This window comes from Carcharhinus amblyrhynchos, chromosome 14, assembly GCF_965287045.1.
Source record: "Carcharhinus amblyrhynchos chromosome 14, sCarAmb.v2.hapA, whole genome shotgun sequence".
Taxonomy (NCBI): Eukaryota; Metazoa; Chordata; class Chondrichthyes; order Carcharhiniformes; family Carcharhinidae; genus Carcharhinus; species Carcharhinus amblyrhynchos.
This window is the reverse complement of record NC_137337.1, coordinates 40,243,848-40,263,248: the sequence shown is the minus strand read 5'-3', so window position 1 is coordinate 40,263,248 and position 19,401 is coordinate 40,243,848. Positions and strand designations below refer to the sequence as shown.

Here is a 19,401-nt window from a genome sequence, read left to right as displayed (position 1 = left end):
GTAATCAAGAACAAGAGGTCACAGGTGTAGTTAAGAGGCAGTGGATTTAAAACTGAGGAGGAGGAACTGCTTCCCGTACAGGATGATGACCTTGTGGAACTCGCTGCCCCATAGTTTCAAGAAGGGGATGGATATATTTCTAATAACAAAAGGAAAGAGGAATATGATGAACGGTGGGAAGGTGGATTTGAGACCAGGCAGAGATCAACTGTGTTCTGATTGAATGGTGGAGCAGGCTCGAGGGCCTGAGTGGCCTAATCCTGCTCCTAATTTTTATGTTTGTAATTGTTAATTTTTTTTCTCGTACAACAGATACATTGACCATTGTTTTTCAGGCTATTTTCAAAAGTATGTTCTAGCTCACTATATCCTAACAATACAATTAGTCCTACCGTTGAAATATAATTAGTGGTGTGTCCAACTGATGTTTCAAATTACTTCAGTATTTTTATGGAATGTAGGCACCACTGACAAGGCTAACACTTGTTGCCTATCCCTAATTGCTCTTAAATTGCATGTGTTGATATGCCATTTCAGAGGGCAATTAAGTGTCAACCACACTGCTGTGAATCTAGAGTCGCATGTTGGCCAGGTCAGGTAAGGATGGCAGATTCCCTTCCCTGAAGGACAGTAATAAGCAGATTTTTATTACAATTGATATTTTTGTGATCATTTACGGTGCTTAATATTTATATTTCAGATTTATTAAGTGAAGTTAAATTCCACCAGCTGTTGTGGTGGGATTTGAACCAGTGTCACCAGAGCATTAGATTGAGCCTCTGGATTGCAAAATAGCAAAAAAAATGATAGTAGAACTTAAGCTTGATTTGCCAAACAATTTTAAGCATCAATAGAATGAGCTCAGTTTTCCACAATATTTGTTAAGTGTGACAGATTTTTATTGCACCAAACTAAGTAGATTATAATTTCCATATAAACTAGACTGTGTTAATTTTCATATTTTCAATTATGTAAGTTATCTGGCTGAAATAATTTTCTTGAAGACTTCAGGTGAATTCACTGTGGAGGCTACATGTAGGTTCATTGAATTGCCAGTCAAGCATAGTTTAACAAATCTGAAGTATATCTGTGACCTTTTGCCCTCAAGGTCACAGAATAGGCAAGCAGTGTCTGAAATAGGTAGAGGAGAGAAAAGAGAATGCTCATCTTTGCCTGACAGTGATCCTTGGTGGTTTCATGTGGTTAGATAATTATTTATGCTGAGGAGAGGGTAGAGTGGAAAAAAGAATTCCTTTTATACAAGATGACAAATTCCCAGTGTACATGTACTTTGAGGATCCAAAGGATGTCCTTGATCACAACAAGGTTGAAAAACCCTGTTGGAGGGCATTCCTTCCATTTTAGTGTGGTTGAATGTAATCAAGAGTTGTCCAAATTTTTGTGTTTTAGAAGATACTAAGGGAAGAGGTGGTTGATTGTTACACGTAGCATGTAGCTTGGATACGGAATTACTTGTCTTTGTTCTCTATGTCATGGCTGCTTTGGTTGACTTGTTGGAAGCTCTGTGATCAGGGCAAACAAATGAGATGGGGAGAACCTTGTCTGGGCCTATTCTATAGTAATAATGGAAGAGAGCTGCGAACATTGACATGCACGGTTAATGTGGGATGTGAATTCTTTCCTGAGGAGGAATTTCTGTTTGTTTGTTGAATGTATGTTCCACAACCAAGGTGGCCGTAGGTAGGTGTGTTATTGCTGTGCTGCATGATATTGAGTAGCTATCTAGTGTTTTTCCACAAGAGATGCCTGTTTGGGCTATGTAGTCAAGCCTGGAAATAACTGCATGTATACTAGAAACTAAGATTTTGGTCAGTATTTCATACTTTATTGAAGAAAAATATAATTCTACACAATGAATACCATTGCTTCTACTCAGTCCACCTTTGTTTCCATTTTTCTCTTGGTTGATCCCCCTGGGGTAAATTGGGTGCTTGGCGGTGATGTAGAGTTGTTTATTTCATTGACAAAGCTGAACTCGAGGTGAGAGTGACTGCCCTTGACATCAAGTTAGCATTTCATCCATTGTGGCATCAAAGAGCACCAGCAATACTAAAGTCAGTGGGAAGTAGGGTGAAAATTCCTCTGGTTGGAGCCATACTTAGCAGAAAGGAAGATGGTTGTGGTTGTTGGAGGTCAATCATCTCAATCCCAGGGCATCACTTCAGAAGTTCCTCAGGGTAGTGTCCTAGGCCCTACTATCTTTTAACTGCTTAATCAATGACCATCCCTCCATCGTAAGATGAGAAGTGGGGATGTTCACCTGTTCACTTGATGATTGCACAATGTTCACCATTTTACAATTCCTCAGACACTGAAACTGGCTGATCCTATATGCAGCAAGTACTGGGCAGCATTCAAGCTTGAGCTGATAAGTGGCAAGTAATGTTTTATGTTGCACAACTGCCGGGCAGTGACTGTCTTCATCAAGAGAGAATCTTAACCAACTTCCCGTGACATTACTATCACTGAATCCTCCACTATCATGGGGTACTGTTGACCAGAAATTAAACTGGACTGGTCATCTAAATACTTTGGTTACAAGAATAGATCAGATGCTGGGAATTCTGTGGCGAGTAACTAGCCTCCTGTTTAACCAAAACCTGTCTACAAGACACAAATCAGGAGTGTGATGAAATACTCTCCATTACCTGGATGACTACAGCTCCAACAACACTTGAGAAACTTGGCACCATCTGGGACAAAGCTAGCCACTTGGTCAACCTACCATACAGCAACATTCACTTCCTCTATCATCAGCTCACAGTGGCTGCAGAGTGTGTATACAATATACAAGATGCACTGCAACAACTTGCCTAGCCTCCTTCGACAGTACCTTCCAAACTTGTGGATTCTATGACCTAGAGGGACAAGGATAGCAGATGTATGGGGACACCACCAACTGCAAATTCACCTCTGAGCTACATACCATTTTAATTTGGAACCATATCACCATTCCTTCGTTGTCGCTGGATCAAAATCCTGAATCTCCCTTTCCAACAGCACTGAACACTGAGTCTACCTACACCAGATAGACTGCAGTGACTTGAGAAGACAGCTCAGCACCACCACCTTGAAGGCCGTTCGGAATGGTTATCAAATATGGTGTTGACTGTGCCCATATCCCAATGAAGAATCAAGAAAATCTTCCCATGTGCCTACACAGACTCCAGGCTGCTGTGAATCCATGTGCCTTTTGTGGACAGTGTCCAATGTTAGATCCACACACTCATCTGTGGCAGGGAGATACCTGAGGATATCTGGATGAACAGTATGGGCTTTTTCCCAAGGCTACAGCTAATGTATGTTGGAGCAACACCTGTGTGTATATCCTTATAAGGTCTCATTATAGAAGAGTAACTGGGCCTTGTTCCTGCAAACTGAGCATGGCGACTCTTTTAATTTCTGCGTAGGTGTTCTGACTGGGAAGCTCATTGATCATTACCTTTGTTTTGAATGACTACCACAGCACTTCTGTTGAGCTTTCTACTTTTCATTTTCCTAATCCCTCACTTCCCCAAATTGAGATTAAATTGGTTTATCCTATCTGTCCTTAGAATCTCATTTCACTGGGTGATTCAAAATGCATTGGTGTACGGACAGTATCAGAGGTCAAAGGAAAAAATTATGGAGATAACCTAGCGGAAAGAAAGCAAAATTTGGAATGATGTTTAGAGAGCAGTAAAGAATTAGGATTTTAAAGAAGAAATAGTTGCGGGGTGGAGGTTTGTTGATGTGGCAGCAGGAAGGGGGAGAGACTGAGGTGTGATTTAGTGATATTGATTGATCTGGCACTGCTATTGTTTAGTTGAGGTAGATCATGGGTAGTGTCGCCAAGCAGGATGTTTCAATAAGGGATTTAACTTTATCACTTTTAAGCCAACTTTTAGCTAGGGCAATGATATTGATGCATTTGCCCATAATAAAGGTTATGAAAATGTGGAGAGAAGCAGCGATTGTTGATATGGTGCTGTAAAACTAGTATGTGAACATATTGAATGAACATACTTTTATGCAACAGGCTTTTGGAAGAATTCGTGAATCATATTGAGGAGCTGAAGATGCTGGATGAACGCATCCAAAGGAGAGTGGAGAAACTGGAACAGCAGTGCCAGAAAGAAGCGAAGGAATTTGCTAAAAAAGTCCAGGAATTACAGAAGAGCAATCAGGTCAGTAAAGTATCCCTGGAATATTGTGTTGGATTTAAAATACTGTATTTTCTGTTTCACTATATTTAAACCAACCAGACTTTAAGGTTTAGAATTCAGTCATAGTGGTGAATACCTGTCCACAGCAGATGTTGCCATTTGCATTAATCATCAGCTAGAGTTTCCCACTTTAGGTCATTAATGTTGAGTGCTTTCATGTTTCTTTTGATAGCATCCTTGAATCAGGAAAGTGATAGGCAGAGAAATCAAGGGCCAGAGTTTGAAAAGGACTGAGTTTAAAAAAAAAGTAGAAAAGGGAAAATAAATGTTAGAAGTGTCCACCTTTAAGGTTTTGTATCTGAATATTCAGAGCATCCAAAGCAAAATGGATGAGTTAGTTGCACAGATAGGTGTAAAGGGGAAATGATATAGTTGCCTTTACAGAGACGTGCCTCCAAAGTGAGCAAGGATGGGAACTAAACATTGAGGAAAATTTTCTATAGTTATCTAAAGAGGAAAAGGTTGACAAAAACGAATGTATGCCTCTTGCAGTCAGAAACAGGAGAATTCATAATGAGGAATAAAGAAATAGCTGAGGAATTAAATTTGTATTTTGTTTCGGTCTTCACAAAGGAAGACTTGAATAATGTACCAGAAGTACAGCATGTTTTATGAGGAGCTGAAGGAGATCAGCATTAGTAACAAAATGATTTTGGGGAAATTGATGGGATTAAAGATGGATAAATCTCCAGATCCTGATGACCTTCATCCTAGAGTATTTAAGGAAGTAGCCCTGGAAATAGCAGATTCATTGGTGGCTATTTTCCAAAATTCTTTGGACGCTGGAAATGGAGGGTAGCTAATGTAAGCCTGCTATTCAAAAAGGAAAGTAGAGAAAAAGGAGGGAACTATAGATCAGTGAGCCTAATGTTGGTACTGGGGAAATTACTAGAGTCTTGTCAAGAATTTCATAACTCAGCATTTGGAAGACAGTGGTATAATCAGTCAAAGTCAGCATGGATTTACAAAAGGGAAATTGTGCTTGACGAATCTATTGGAACTTTTTGAGGATGTAACCAGCAGAGTTGACCGAGGAAAACGAGTGGATGTAGCTTATTTAGACTTTTGGAAGGCTTTCAACAAGGTCTCACATAACAAACTACTATGTAAAATTAATGCACATGGGATTGCAGATAATGTTTTAAGCTGGATAGAAAGCTGGTTAGCATATAGGAAGCAAAGAGTTGACGTAAATGGATCGTCTTCTGATTGGCAGTCAGTGACTAGTGGGGTTCTACAGCGATCTGTGCTAGAACCCCAACTACTCAGATATATATATGAATGATTTGGAAGAGGAAACTGTATCATCTCCAAGTTCTCTGATCAAGGCATTCTGCACTTTGTCTTGGCTTTCAATCTTGATTTGAGGAGTTTCCTGCATGTCAGCAGGAAAATTTAAGTCAGTAAGACTGAGGAAAAGGTACCAAATCATGTAGGGGCTAAGATAGATTCAAGTATGTTTGACCCCACCTTTGATTTTCAGACTGTCAGGTGGAGCTGTCGCACTGTATGGTGCCATACGTGTTATCATGGAAGGACAATATAAGAGTGTGAAGAATCAATAAGTATTATGGCACAGAAGGAGGCCATTTGGCCTATTGTGTCTCCAAATGAATGTTATGACTTTGTGCCATTCCCCTGCCTTGTCCAATATCCTTGTACATTAGATAATTATATGAATAGAAATAATGTCTTCTTCAATGTTTTGATTGCACCTGCCTCCACCACACTTCCAGGCAGTGCATTCCGGACCCCAGCCAGATCAGAAAAAATTTTCCCACATCGTGTGCAGTAGTTAGCTGCAATTTCTCTCCCCACAAATGCATATTTCCTTACCAGAACCTTATATTTGCGTGCAAAGGCTCAAACAGATGATGGCAGAGTGCATGCAGGAGCTTAAGACTTTTAGAACCATGGAGCCTCGAAACTGCAGAAGAGGCCATTCAGCCCATTGAGTCTGCACTGACTCTTGATAGATTATCTTACCAGACCCGCTTCCCCCATCATATCCCTGTAACCCCATAAGTTTACCATGGCTAATCCAGCTAACCTAAGATCTTGGGACACTAAGGGGCAATTTAGCTTGGACAGTCCACCTAACCTCACGTCTTAGGGAAGAAACTTAGCACTCGGAGGAATCCCATGCCGACACAAGGAAAATGTGCAAACTCCACACAGACATTCACCCAAGACTGGAATTGAACCCAGATCCCTAGTGATGTGAGATGACAGCGTTATTCACTGTGCCGCCCTTCATCAGATGCTGATGACATTTCACAATAATGACAACCCACATCAATAGTTCACTTCTATATTCATCCTAGAGTATTTAAGGAAGTAGCCCTGGAAATAGCAGTGTTATAAGTTGATCCCCACTTTCTGAGGGATTTTTTGAGCATCCAAGTTTTTATGTATGTTTGGTGCAGGTGGACCATAGAGCATAGCATGGGGACAATGCATGCTAGATAGGGGACTTGCATCCACCATCAATAGCCCTGAAGGACAGCTACCACACTTGACTTGTGGCAGGTGGCGAGGAAGTAAAACTGAGCAATATTCCACAATGACCATATTGCTGTAATCATTTTTCCATTTATGTTGATCAGTGCCATAGTTTTGGGCTTCTTAACTTTATGGATTATCAAGTCTCCCACATGAAAGTCATCTCCCATGATACCATCTTTTGAAATAATTCTATTATAGAGTGATATACCAATTATTATGTATAGTTGATTATAAAATCTTTTCTAGTTAGTCCTGAAGCAAATGAAAGAGGATATTATGATCCCAGACCAGATCCCAAATTTTGGTTAAAAGCAAATTACTGCAGAAGCTGGAATCTGAAACCAAAAGAGAAAATGCTGGAAAATCTAAGCAGGTCTGGTAGCGTTTGAAAGGAGAGAAAAAAGCTGTCGTTTGGAGTCCAGATGACCTTATGTCAAAGCTGAATTTGTCAAACCTAAACTTTGGTCCGGATCTGGACAAGAACTCCAAATTTCACCAAGATCTGTTTAGAAATTTTTTGTAGACAAAATATGAAATCCCAATTACTTGGAGAATAGAGCCGCAAGATTTTGCAGTTTTAAACAAACAGAATTAATTTATTATACAAAAATCTGCAAAGTAAACGATCAGCACAGTCCATCTTGTACTCAACATCCAGAGTTAACATGTGGTGAACATGTATTAGCAAACTGTGATCAGATATGCCAGAAACTGCATATGGAATGACAGACACAACAAAGACAGATTGCATGGCTTTCTTCAGCAGTTCACACAGACATCAGTGAGTCACAAAAATTCTTCAAACTTTGTCTTCCTCATAGAGTCATAGAAAAATTACAGCACAGAAGGAGACCATTTGGCCCATCTTCTCCATGCCAGTCCAAGGACACCTAGGAGCCCTTTCTAACCTCACTTTTCAGCACCCAGCCCATAGCCCTACAGCTTATAGCTTTTAAGATGTAGATCCAGGTACTTATGGTTGAGGGTCTGCCTCCATCACAAACTCGGGCGCCGAAATTCCAGACGCCCACCACTTACACAAAAAAAAGTTCTTCCTCGTCCTCTCTACACTTACTACCATTTATCTTGAATCTATGTCCCTGGTTCTCAAATCCTCCACTAAGGAAAACGATTTCTTAAGGGAATTAAGCCGCTTTATTTTGAGGATCTAGCCTTTGATTTCCCTCAATAGCAGCTCGAACTCAAACTGTCCTAACAACTTCTTGCCCTCAGTTGTTCATTCGCTTCTCCTGAGACTGTACCCAGCAGAGAGCTGTCAACAGCATTCCAGTTCTAGTAGCATCCCACTATTCAAAGGCTTTTCTTTGTCCCATCTGTCATCTGTCAGTTTTATAGACTTATTACTATCATCAGCCTTCTCTGAGGCTCAGCTTCTTCAGTAGTATAGAAGTATTTCAGCATCACTGAGCCTCTCTCCTCCCTATCTGCTGTTCACACTGATCAGTGTGACCTGTTAATATGCCAAACAGGTTCTTGGACAGCATCTAATATAGCCAAGCTAGATACATTATGCACTTTAAATGTTACAATCTTTGGTCATCCAAAGATCACCTGTTCAGGTGATAGCTTGGAAAAATATGAACAAAAAATTCAAAAATATTGATTCCTTCATGAGGAATTTTTTGATACTAGCATTTCCACTTAAGTTGAATACGCTTTGATTGAAGGAAAACATCTAGGGAATGGAGACACTGACTATTATATACGTGAAATATGTATGTGGTGCTCATGAGTCTTGTATCTTCAATCACATTGCTCACATCTTTGTAGAAGTTAACAGGGCAAAGCTACTTGACTCATATATGTTAGCACTTTGTTCAGCAATCCAAATTAAATTACTGTTCTGTCTAGCGCTGCATATTCCTTCACTTTGTTTATCTATCTGTTCTCCCTTAATAAAAGCAAGAATCTGTTTCAACTACTCCCTGCAGCAAAGCAATCCATGCTCCAGTAACTCTCCTATGCCAAGAAATTTCTGCTAATCTCCCCTTGTTTTTTAATGGCATTTTTAATTGATCCCTTTCCACTGACGACTCAACCAGAGGAAATCATCTTTTCCTATCCGCTTTATCAAAATTCATATTTTAAAAAAATCCTCTTAGAGTTTTTTACACTGGTGGGAGTGTCACTGAGTCACAGTGTCTCATCTCTCCTCAGTGAATTTGCTGTTGTCAGTCTGGCAAATCAACAGTTTCAATGATTTTACTGCCCTCCTATAATCATGGAGTTTCACAACTGTACACAATTCTCTGACTGTGTCCTACCCATTGCATTGTATACATTCTTGCCTCGTTGCTCTGTTCCCCTATTAAAAATAGTGTTTTTGGTCTTTTTGTGGTTTTATTTACCTGTGGTTTCAAAGAATTATGTATTGGAACTCTTTGATACCCCTATTCAAGCATTTCCTTCAATGAATTTTCATTGTGTGAACTTAAACCAAACTTGTAGAGCTGCTTATCATTTTTAAGAAAATATATGCAAGTTGGTTAAACTTAAGGACATTTTGTGCACTAATCCAAAAAGGATGGCTATTATTGAGAAGGACAGACGTAATTTGAAAATTGCTTGCATACCTAGTTTAAAACGTGCTGTTGTAATTAATCATAAATTGTCTTGATCGGGGTAACACTAAAATTCACGACTAAACCAACTTGAATCAGTTAGCTAGTAGCATATGCAAATATCCAAAGAAAGGACAAGAACTGTACATTGATGCTAAGCGGAGACTGAACAGCATTCAATGCTACACTCATTTTTTTCAGTTATTTAAAAAAAGAGTAAGCCATGAGTGATTGTATTCCTTGCCATTTCTGGATAGTTTTGCTAATTAGCATTTTAAAAGTTTAATTTCTGACCAGTTTTAACCAAAATTATCTCCCTTTAATTGAATTATGTCACGGCAACAGAGCCTAAACTTAATTCCATGCTTACATTTTCAAATATTGGAGTTTCCAGGCAAGGATGCCTGCTGTTTAGCATTAGATTGATACTAACATATCTACTGCATTCAAGATCCACCTGTTTCTGTACAGATTTATAGAATGCTGTTAAATTAGATTGATTGTAAGGATTCCAAAACAGGTAATGGTGCAAATTGATAATTGTGTCTAGATACTGGAGTTATTTTATTTTTCTGCATTTGATAAACTGTAATGTATATAGCTTTTAGAAAGGAAAGAAGTGAAAGACTGTTGAGGAGAGTTAAATGAAGAGATGAGGTGAGAGTGACTGTCCTTGACATCAAGGCCGCATTTGACTGTGTGGCACAATGAATGTGAGCAAAACTGGATTCAGTGGGAGTCAGGGAAAACTCTTTGCTGATTGGTGTCACACAGAGCACACAGAAGGTGGTTGTGATTGTTGGAGGTCAATCATCTCAACTCAAGGAAATCATTGCAAGAGTTCCTCAGGGTAGTGCCCAACCTTCAACTGCTTCATTACAAGATCAGAAGTGGGATGTTTGCTGCTGATTGCATAATGTTTAGCACCATTGGTAACCACTGAAACAGTCCATGTCCAAATGATGAATGCTGACAGTTTCACTATCGCAACTACAAAATTCAGGCTATTCTTTTAATGCTACGTGAAGTTAAAACAAAAAATTGTCTATCACCTGAACAGAAGCAAAAGGGATCTTTTGTAAGTTGGGGTCATGCTCTTTCAACATGTGGTCAAATGACCAAGCTGTACCTAAACCATTTTTAGATGTCAAGAACATAAGAACATAAGAAATAGGAGCAGGAGTAGGCCATCTAGCCCTTCGAGCCTGCCCTGCCATTCAATAAGATCATGGCTGATCTGAAGTGGATCAGTTCCACTTTCCCGCTTTCTCCCTGTCTGTGTGCAACATTTTTCTGCTGATAAGTGATTTGATTTGAAGTGTTGTCTTGCTCATGCACAGTTCAGTAGGAACCTATATTAATTCCCTAATAAATATTAATTTACTCTAGTTACATTTGCAGTAATGAATACTAATTAAAAAACCCCCAGTTGTAAGTATCTCTAACATTTCCCTTCTCACTCCTTTTCTCTACTTGCATTGTTTCTGACCTCTGTGCACATAATGTTTAACATTCCAAAACGAAAAATAGATGATGTTGGAAGCACTCAGCACAGCCAAGCATCATCATGGGGAACAGATGATTTAACATTTCATATGTGGATCATTCATAAAGTTAGAACCACTCAAGTTGTTCCACGCTGACCACAGATAATTGGGGTGAAAAGTTTTTGATTTCTCCAGGAATCAAGAGATATGGGGAGTGACAGAAAAGTCAAGTTGAGGCAGCAGATTAGCCATAATGGTAGGAAATGGTAGAACAGTGTTGAGGGGCCATATGGTCTACTCATCTCATTTTGTGTTGTTCACCAAACTGAAAAAGCAGATGGAACTCAGTGGTAAGTTTCATTCTGCTGTCAGTATTCTCCCTGATTCCCAATGAATCCAGCTTTGCTTGGGTTCTCTGATGTCACACTCTATCAAAGACTGCATTGACGTCCAGGGTAGTCGCTTTCATCTCAACTCTGATGTTCAGCCCTCTTGTCTATGTTTAAACCAAGGCTATAATGAAGTCAAGAGCTGAGTGACCGTTGCAGAACCCAAAACCCGCGTCCATGAGCAGATTATTACTGAGTAAGTGCCACTTGGCGGTGCTGTTGACCCCTTCCATCATTTTACTGACGATCAAGAGTAAACTGATGGGGTGGTAATTGGCTGCAATGAATATGGCCTGCTTTTAGTATCCAGGACATAATCTGGGCAATTTTCCACATTGCCAGGTAATTGTCAGTTTTGTAACTATAATGGAACGGCAAGTTCTGGAGTGTGTTTTCAGTACTGTTGCTGGAATACTATCAGGGCCCATTTAGGCTTTTGCAGAATTCAGTGCCTTTAGCTGTTACCTGGTATCACATGGAGTTTGATATCTCCATTGTTGTGGGGACTACACCATGAGCAGTGAAAAAAGTATTTTAATTGGAAGACATGTTGTAAATTGCTATCTTCCCCAGGAGTGTTTTGGGCTTCTGGACAGTAATGTAGGACATGGTGAATGGCAGGTAATGCATCTACTGCAGTTGGTTGGAATGTTTCAGGCGGGGAGCAGATTGTAGATATGGTGGAAGCATGTGGTCAAACTGAAGGAATAGTCTCTGAATGGTCAGATTAGTGAGGGCAAGGTCAGGTAGCTTTTTCATCTTGTCACTCCTGTTCTCACCTGCTACATGCCCAGCCTGGCAGATATGTCCTGCATAACTCTGCCAGTTTGGCTACCGAGCCATTCTTGGTGATGGACATTGATGTCCCCACGCAGGGTGCATCCTGTGCCCTTTCTATCTTCTTTCCTTCATGCTGTTGATATGTAACATAATGCATTTCTGATGAAGGGCCTATGCCTGACAATCACTTTATTCCACACAACTCTTGAAATAGATGGTGAGAGTTTCAAAATGTTTTCTGTAATGGTTTATATTTCCAGTGTTTTCAGTTTTTTCACTTTTTAAAAAATTGTTCTTTTTAGTGTTGACTTTTTTGGTGGATTTTTTTTTAAGTATGAAAAATTTGAAGTTGCTGTTTTGCAAGCCATTTGTCATTCCGTTGGAAGTTTTGCTTTTTATGTCCTTTTAAACCTCTACATATGACCTTGGTTGAAAATTGAAACTTTACTGACTTTTTATGCAAATATCGATTTAAGACACTACTTGCAAACATTTTACTGAACTGAATACGATATATTTCCAAGCCTGAGAGATATGTAGAATGGACTTCAATGCTATATCATGAACAGTGCCATGCACCATTTAAATAATCTGTAATCATGATCAAGTCCAAAGATGTGTGGGCTAGGTTAATTTGGCCATGCTAAATTGACCCTATTGTTAGGAGATTAGCAGGGTGAATACGTGGGGTTGCAAGAATAGAGCCTGGGTGTGTTGGTGGTTGGTGTGGACTCAGTGGGCCAAATGGCCACCTCCTGAACTGTAGGGATTCTACGATTCTATGAATATTGCCTGCCATTACTGTATTCACAGGGTCATTGATAAGAAAAGAAAGCCAGAGAACCATTTATTGAAACTGGTAATACTTAGACTATCTATTTCATGCTCACAGATCGGTGTAACAGTGAAATTAATCTGTAACATGTTATCCAAGCATGTTTAGAAATGTTTTGGTAGGTATGAAAGATATGCTTTGAGCATCCAGCGCTGCTTTTATTTTGTATAAGATCTATTGGTTTACCACCCTCGCCCCGACCTTATCTTAAATTTGGAGAGAAACATTAAACAAATATACAACTGACTGTATTGTACAGCTAATTGCATTTGTTTGATAGAATATCCCGAGGTAGAGAAAAGGCACTCAGCAAGATTCAAAACAGTCAAAGGACTATTGTGCAACGGGGTAGGATTGATTAATTACCTCACAGTGAAGGCAATTCTAGGTAGCAGTGATCATAATATGTTTGAATTTTACATTCTTTGAAGGACAGAAGAGACTCATCCAAGTGAGGGCAATTATGAGGGCATAAAAGCAGAGTTAGCTCAAGTGAACGGACTATTTGGATTATGGGATAGGCCAGTAGAGATGCAGTGGCACATGTTTAAGGGGATAATCCAGAATACATGGTAGATATACCTTTTAGCTGATTGGAATATAGCGAATGTAGTGCCTTCATTCAAAAAGGGAAGCAGACTGAAAGCAGAGGTGGCATGGTGCCAGGGACCCAGGTTTGCTTCTGGCCTTGGGTGACTGGAGTTTGCACATTCTCCCATGTCTGCATGGGTTTTCTCTGGGTACTCGGGATTCCTCCCACAGAACAATGAAATGAAGTGCATGTTAGGTGGATTTGCCATGCTAAATTGCCCCTTAGTGTCCAGTGTGTAGGTTTGATGGGTTAGCAATGGTAAATGCGAGGGTTACAGGATGGGGCAGAGGGGAGGGCCTCAGTGGCATGCTGTTTCGGAGAGGCAGTGCGGACTTCATGGGCCAAACGGCCTCTTTCTGCACTGTAGGAGTTCTATGGAAACTACAGGTCGAGTTAGCGCAACATCTGTCATAGGAAAAATGTTGGAAATTATTATTAAAGCTGTTATAACAGGACACCCAGATAAATTCAAGTAATCAGACAGTGTCAACATGATTTTGTGAGACGGAAATCATGTTTAACCAATAATATGCTGCAGATATGAGGCAACTGAGGGCTGTGCTGTACTCGGATTTCAAGAATGTATTTGATAAGCTGCCATTTCAAAGGTTGTTGTTAAAATTAAAAGCTCAGTGTAGGGATTTAACATATTGACATTGGCTGGCTAGCAGGAAATAGTCCATGTAAAATGGTCCTGTTCTGATTGGCAAAATGTAATGAATAATGTGCCACAGAGAACAGAACTGGGCCCTCAATTTTTTTTCACAATTTATATCATTGATTCAGATGAAGGGACAGAAGACCTAGTTGCTAATTTTGTTAATACAAAAATCAGTTGGAAAGTAAGCTGTGAAGGGATATTGATACATTAAAGGACACTGTTTTGGCAAATGGATTATATGTGCAAAATGTAAAATAATCCATTTTGGCATGAAGAATAAGAAGAAGCATGTTTAAGTGGTGAGAGATTGCAGAGCGCTGAGATACAGAGATTTCTGAATAATCTAGTGCACTAATTGCAAAAGGTTAGTATGTAGGTGCAGCAAGTAATTTGGCAAGCCAACTGTGTTAAACATTTATTGTGAGGAGAAGGTAAAGTCACCATAATCCCAAATGATCATAAACTGCCCTTTGAAGGGAAGAGCTGATTGGTGGTGATGTCATCTGAGGATCACCACATCTTAAGCGAGGGTTGAGGTGGGCCTTCATGAATAACCTCAGCTGGTACAGGAATTGAACCTTGCTGTTAGCATCATTTTGCATCACTAACCAGCCTTCCACCCAACTGAGCTAACTGACTCTATATCAAAGCAAAGAGGTTATGCTTCAGCTATACAGTACATAGGTGTGACCATGCCTAGAATACTGTACAATATTGGTCTCCCTATTTAAGGAAGGATGTAAATGAGTTTGAAACAGTTCGGGAAAGGTTTACAAGACTAATAGTTGGTTGTCTTGTGTGGAAACGTTCGACAAGCCAAGGTTGTACCCATGAGTTTAGAAGGGTAAAAGGTGGCCTGATTGAATCATATAAGATCCTGAGGGATCTTGACCAGATGAATGCAGAAAGGATGTTCGCTCTTTGTGGGAGAATCTAGGACAAGGGATCACTGCTTAAAAATAAAGGGCTGCCCACTTAGGACAGATGTGAGGAGAAATTTATTCTTTTGAGAGTGGTGAGTCTTTGGAACTCTTCCTCAAAATAGTGGAAACAATTTTTGATCACTCTTAAGTCAGAGCTACATTCTTTCTTATAAGAAAGGAGGTGAAATGTTATCATGATAGGTGGGAATGTGGAGTTGAAGTTACAGTCAGATCAATCATGAACTTATTGAATGGCTGTGTAGGCTCGAGAAGCTGAGTGGCCTATTGTTCCTAATTCATATATCTGTGTACATAAGGTGACAGTCTGGTTGAAGAACACAATTTTGAGGCTTTTGTAGGTGTGGAGAGACAGCGCAGTGAGGAAACTTGCGTTTGCAATGTCTTTGGCATGTCCCTTAATTCTTCACATTCAATGAATTTTATTAAAGTGTAGTCACTGTTGTACGAATGAGTGCACCAACCAATTTGCATACACTTTCATGAAGAGCAAATTAAATAGAGGATTCATTATTCTGTTTTTGGTGGTGAGGCATCAGGTTAAGAGCGAATTTACTGCTGTACATGTGGGACAGAATCTTGAAATCCAACCTGATCAGGAAAATGAGATCTTGATTAAACCTCTTGTATGAAAATGACATTTCTAACAATGCTGTATTTGCTAAATTGGTCTAGGTTATGTACTGAATTCCGAGAGTAGAGCAAAGACTTGTGGCTTTCGAATGCAGACAGGAATGTTACCAACTGAACCAGGCTGACGCTTTGAATCCTGAGTTTTAGACATGCAGCAGCTGAAGGCTATGCAAATGGTGGTGTGGTTTGCAAAGCACAGTAGACCAGAGTTGGACAAGTAGATCATGAAGGTTTTAGCGGCAGGGACAAATAGCATTTGGCCACGTTTGCATGTGCAGGCAAGGACAAGCAATTTGAAATCAACTTCTCTCGTAACATTTTGAGTGAGATTGGTAAAAATAGGATGAAGACTGATTTTTGTCCTTAGAAACATGGAATTCTCAACTAATAAAGTGCTAACGATGCTTCGTTGAAATCTGCATTGCAATATACTTTTGTCACTGGGTAGTAGGATTGATTCTTCTTTTTGAAGAGAAAAACTGAGCATTCTTTATGCTTTAACGTAAAGGTCGTTTCATTCTTCATGACCACTGAACCTTAAATATCAATATTTTTCTTCTATTAAAGTGAGATATTTGGTCAATGTATGCAATACAACCTTAATTTTGACACTTCACTTCTATGCCTATAGATTGCCTTCCAGCATTTCCAGGAGCTGGATGAACATATCAGCTACGTAGCAACAAAGGTTTGTCACCTTGGAGACCAACTGGAGGGAGTAAATACACCAAGGCAACGAGCTGTAGAGGCGCAGAAACTGATGAAATACTTTAATGAGTTTCTGGATGGAGAGCTGAAGTCTGACGTTTTTACAAATCCAGAAAAGGTAAGTGCTGTCAGCAGGGTAAAAATGGTTCAAAGCAGTAAGCAGTGCTTCTCTAATTACAAGCTGCTACCATGACTTAGCACGGTCAGACTTCAAACCACTGAGTCTAAACTTTTCAAAGAGTCTAACAGTTTCATTGTTCAGAAATGTAAATTAAAAGTGGTAACCTGCAGAGTGCTGATAAAGCATTTGTTAGTATTTTTTTTTTCATTTTATTTTCCAATTTTGCTAATGAAGCTAAGAATTTTGGCTCTTGGCTTAATCATATTCACATGGATAAAGAAGTGAGATTCCATTCTCCCCCCCCCCCCCCCACCCCCACACACACTTTAGTTAATTCTAATTGAATTCTATTGTGTGCTGAAGCATTTTAATAAAAATATATCAACAGCATAAATGAGGAATAAGTTAGTATGAAGATTTTTAAAATTTTGGATGGCAAAATCTATAATGTGTTTCAGCAACAGTTAAAATTTTACAGTACTTTAACTTTCAATGCACAGCTATCATCAAGAAAATCATAGTGTTTGGGTATATGTATAATCGTTATGTGTTAAATAAGTATAACGAAGAAACGTCTAACGTGTCCACGCTTCCTCATCCCCTTGCTGACACCTTTAAGTTTTTGGAGAATCTATCCCAGAGTTTGAAGCACTCCTCCCTATCCATCCATGTGCCTCTCAATCTATTTTCATAGAGTCATGAAAGTCAAACTAAAGCAGCTGCTGGCAACTTATTGTATCTGTAGAAAGAGCCCAATGAAGCCACAAGAACTATTCTCCATGGCATTCATTAAGACTGGCTGGAGGAAAAGGAAGCACTTGGCAATAGATGAAACAGAAATAACAGTTGGAAGATTAATAACTTTGCTTGGGAAATCACTGACCACCAAAGCAAAGAAGAATATGATGTAAAAAAGAACAGGGAAACAGAATGTAGAGTCGCATCTACCCAATCATGGTCTGACAGCATTAAATAGTCCAACTAAATAAATAATGCAAATTGTTTGAGATTCATGCTGCACCTGTCACAGAAACTCTTGCATTTCCTCACTTCACTTCCAGCCACACAGTGCAGATATCCACTTTTGTTTTCTTTAAACGAGGAAGTTCCACCTCCCCCAGCCCATCAAACAGATATGGATCTGCACACTCTTGGCTGAAAAGGGAGAGTTATTTGAAGGATGCATTTTTCCAGGAGAAGCACCAGGGTGAGAGTAGATTACATGTAGACCATTCCTGCCTCGAGTTCAACCTTCCTCACTGTATAGATCAGAGTGCTTAATTCCCTTGACCCCCAAACACTTAGTGGAAATAATTATCGGACGATGAAGAAGCTCCAATCCACAACTGAAAAACTGCACCCACTTTCTTCCCATTACCTTCACCAAGCATTGTATTCGTACTCATGCAGACATCATGCCACCCCCTCTCCCTGAGTTACCTCTGCTCACATCTCTGATGATGGTGATAGTATCAGATACGCCATCTGCTTATTGGCAAAGGAAATAGGTTTGATCAAATACTATCTAAACCCAATTTTTCCCTTCCATCTACACCTTCCTCTCCATTGTTTTCCCCATATTCCCCTCACTGCTGAGAGCCCTAGTCTAGTGTTCCATTGTCACTGTTGTCTTTATCTTGCTCCCTGTCTGTCTTACACGCCCACCCTTCTCTTTCTGCTTTCTTTTTTCCCATCACACTCCTACTTCATACTGGTCAAGTTAACCATCCAGTTTCTAACCTGCTTGACATGAATACTAGATTTGATGTGGACATACTCAATGCTGGTGATTAGTATTTTAATATCATTCCAGTATCCTTTAATAGTAATCTGAGCTAGTTTAAAATGGTAGATTTATTTTACTGATTTCAGTGCCCTAAAGTGTAATCAGTATTCTTTCATACTACAAAAAGAACAGTTAAGACTTAATGAGGTTGCGTCATTATCACAAATTTAAACAGTGTCATCTCAAGATAGATCTTGCCCTAACACAGTTCTATTAGGAGATTTACTGCATTTTGGGTTATAGAAAGAAAATCTTACATTCCAGTAATACCATTTGCAGAATATCCCAATAATGTTATGCAACCAATGAAGTACTTTTGAAGAATAGCCATTGTAAGCAGTGTGTAAATTATTCTTCAGTCAAGATCATCTGGATTATTTTCACTTAATCATTCCATGGAATATTCATTGTTTCCATTTACTTGAAGCTTATGGTTAGAAGGAAGCTAAGCTGAGCATCATGAGGATGTGATATAATGGAAAAAAGGCTACTGATGGCCATCAGTGTTGTAAATTACTCCTAATTCGCAAGCAAAAAAAAAAGTACTTGAAGCCACAAAGTAAATTGTTGTACTTTTTCCTTTGCTAGGATCCGGAGTAATGCACAACCCTGATGGCTGACTCAGTGCCATCAGTAATCTGCAACTTTCTATAAACTGTGTACATTTTCATTATGCTCAACTTTTAAGCCCTTCTAATGGAGAGTTAGACCTAGTGAAGGTGGAACAGAAGAGCATTAATAACCTGCATTATTTGTGTGTGGATGGTCTTTTTTTAGCTCTGTTTCCAAACTGTTGCTTTACTTTTAATCAAAATTGTGTTTTGGATAAAATAATCCAAGATTGTACTCTTCACTAACCATATTCTTTTTGACGTATAGAAGGATCCTTAAATTTGGCAAGCCAGTTTTATATTTTCACTACCTTTTTTTAGAACTCTCGATTTTTTTTGAAGCAGGAAAAAAGTTGTCTTTTACTTCATAGTTGAATATGACCTTTTTTCTTCAGATTAAGGAAGCAGCTGATATAATTCAGAAGCTGCACCTTATTGCTCAAGAACTGCCCTTTGACAGGTGAGCAAATATTCAAAATAGAATTTCATTATATAACCTTTAACTTGGTAGGCATTTGAATGAAATTGGCCAGGATTGAAAAAA

The 19,401-nt window shown here is 39.3% G+C and overlaps 1 protein-coding gene across 1 annotated transcript in view; it reads left to right on the top strand.

Moving 5' to 3' along the window:
* exoc5 (exocyst complex component 5) overlaps positions 1-19,401 on the top strand; it is an 80,875-nt gene that overhangs the window by 27,948 nt on the left and 33,526 nt on the right. Inside the window, exons 3-5 of the mRNA XM_080202759.1 lie at positions 4,040-4,187; positions 16,263-16,457; positions 19,253-19,317. Of these exons, the coding sequence (XP_080058885.1) occupies positions 4,040-4,187; positions 16,263-16,457; positions 19,253-19,317 (408 nt within the window). The remainder of the gene's footprint in view (positions 1-4,039; positions 4,188-16,262; positions 16,458-19,252; positions 19,318-19,401) is intronic.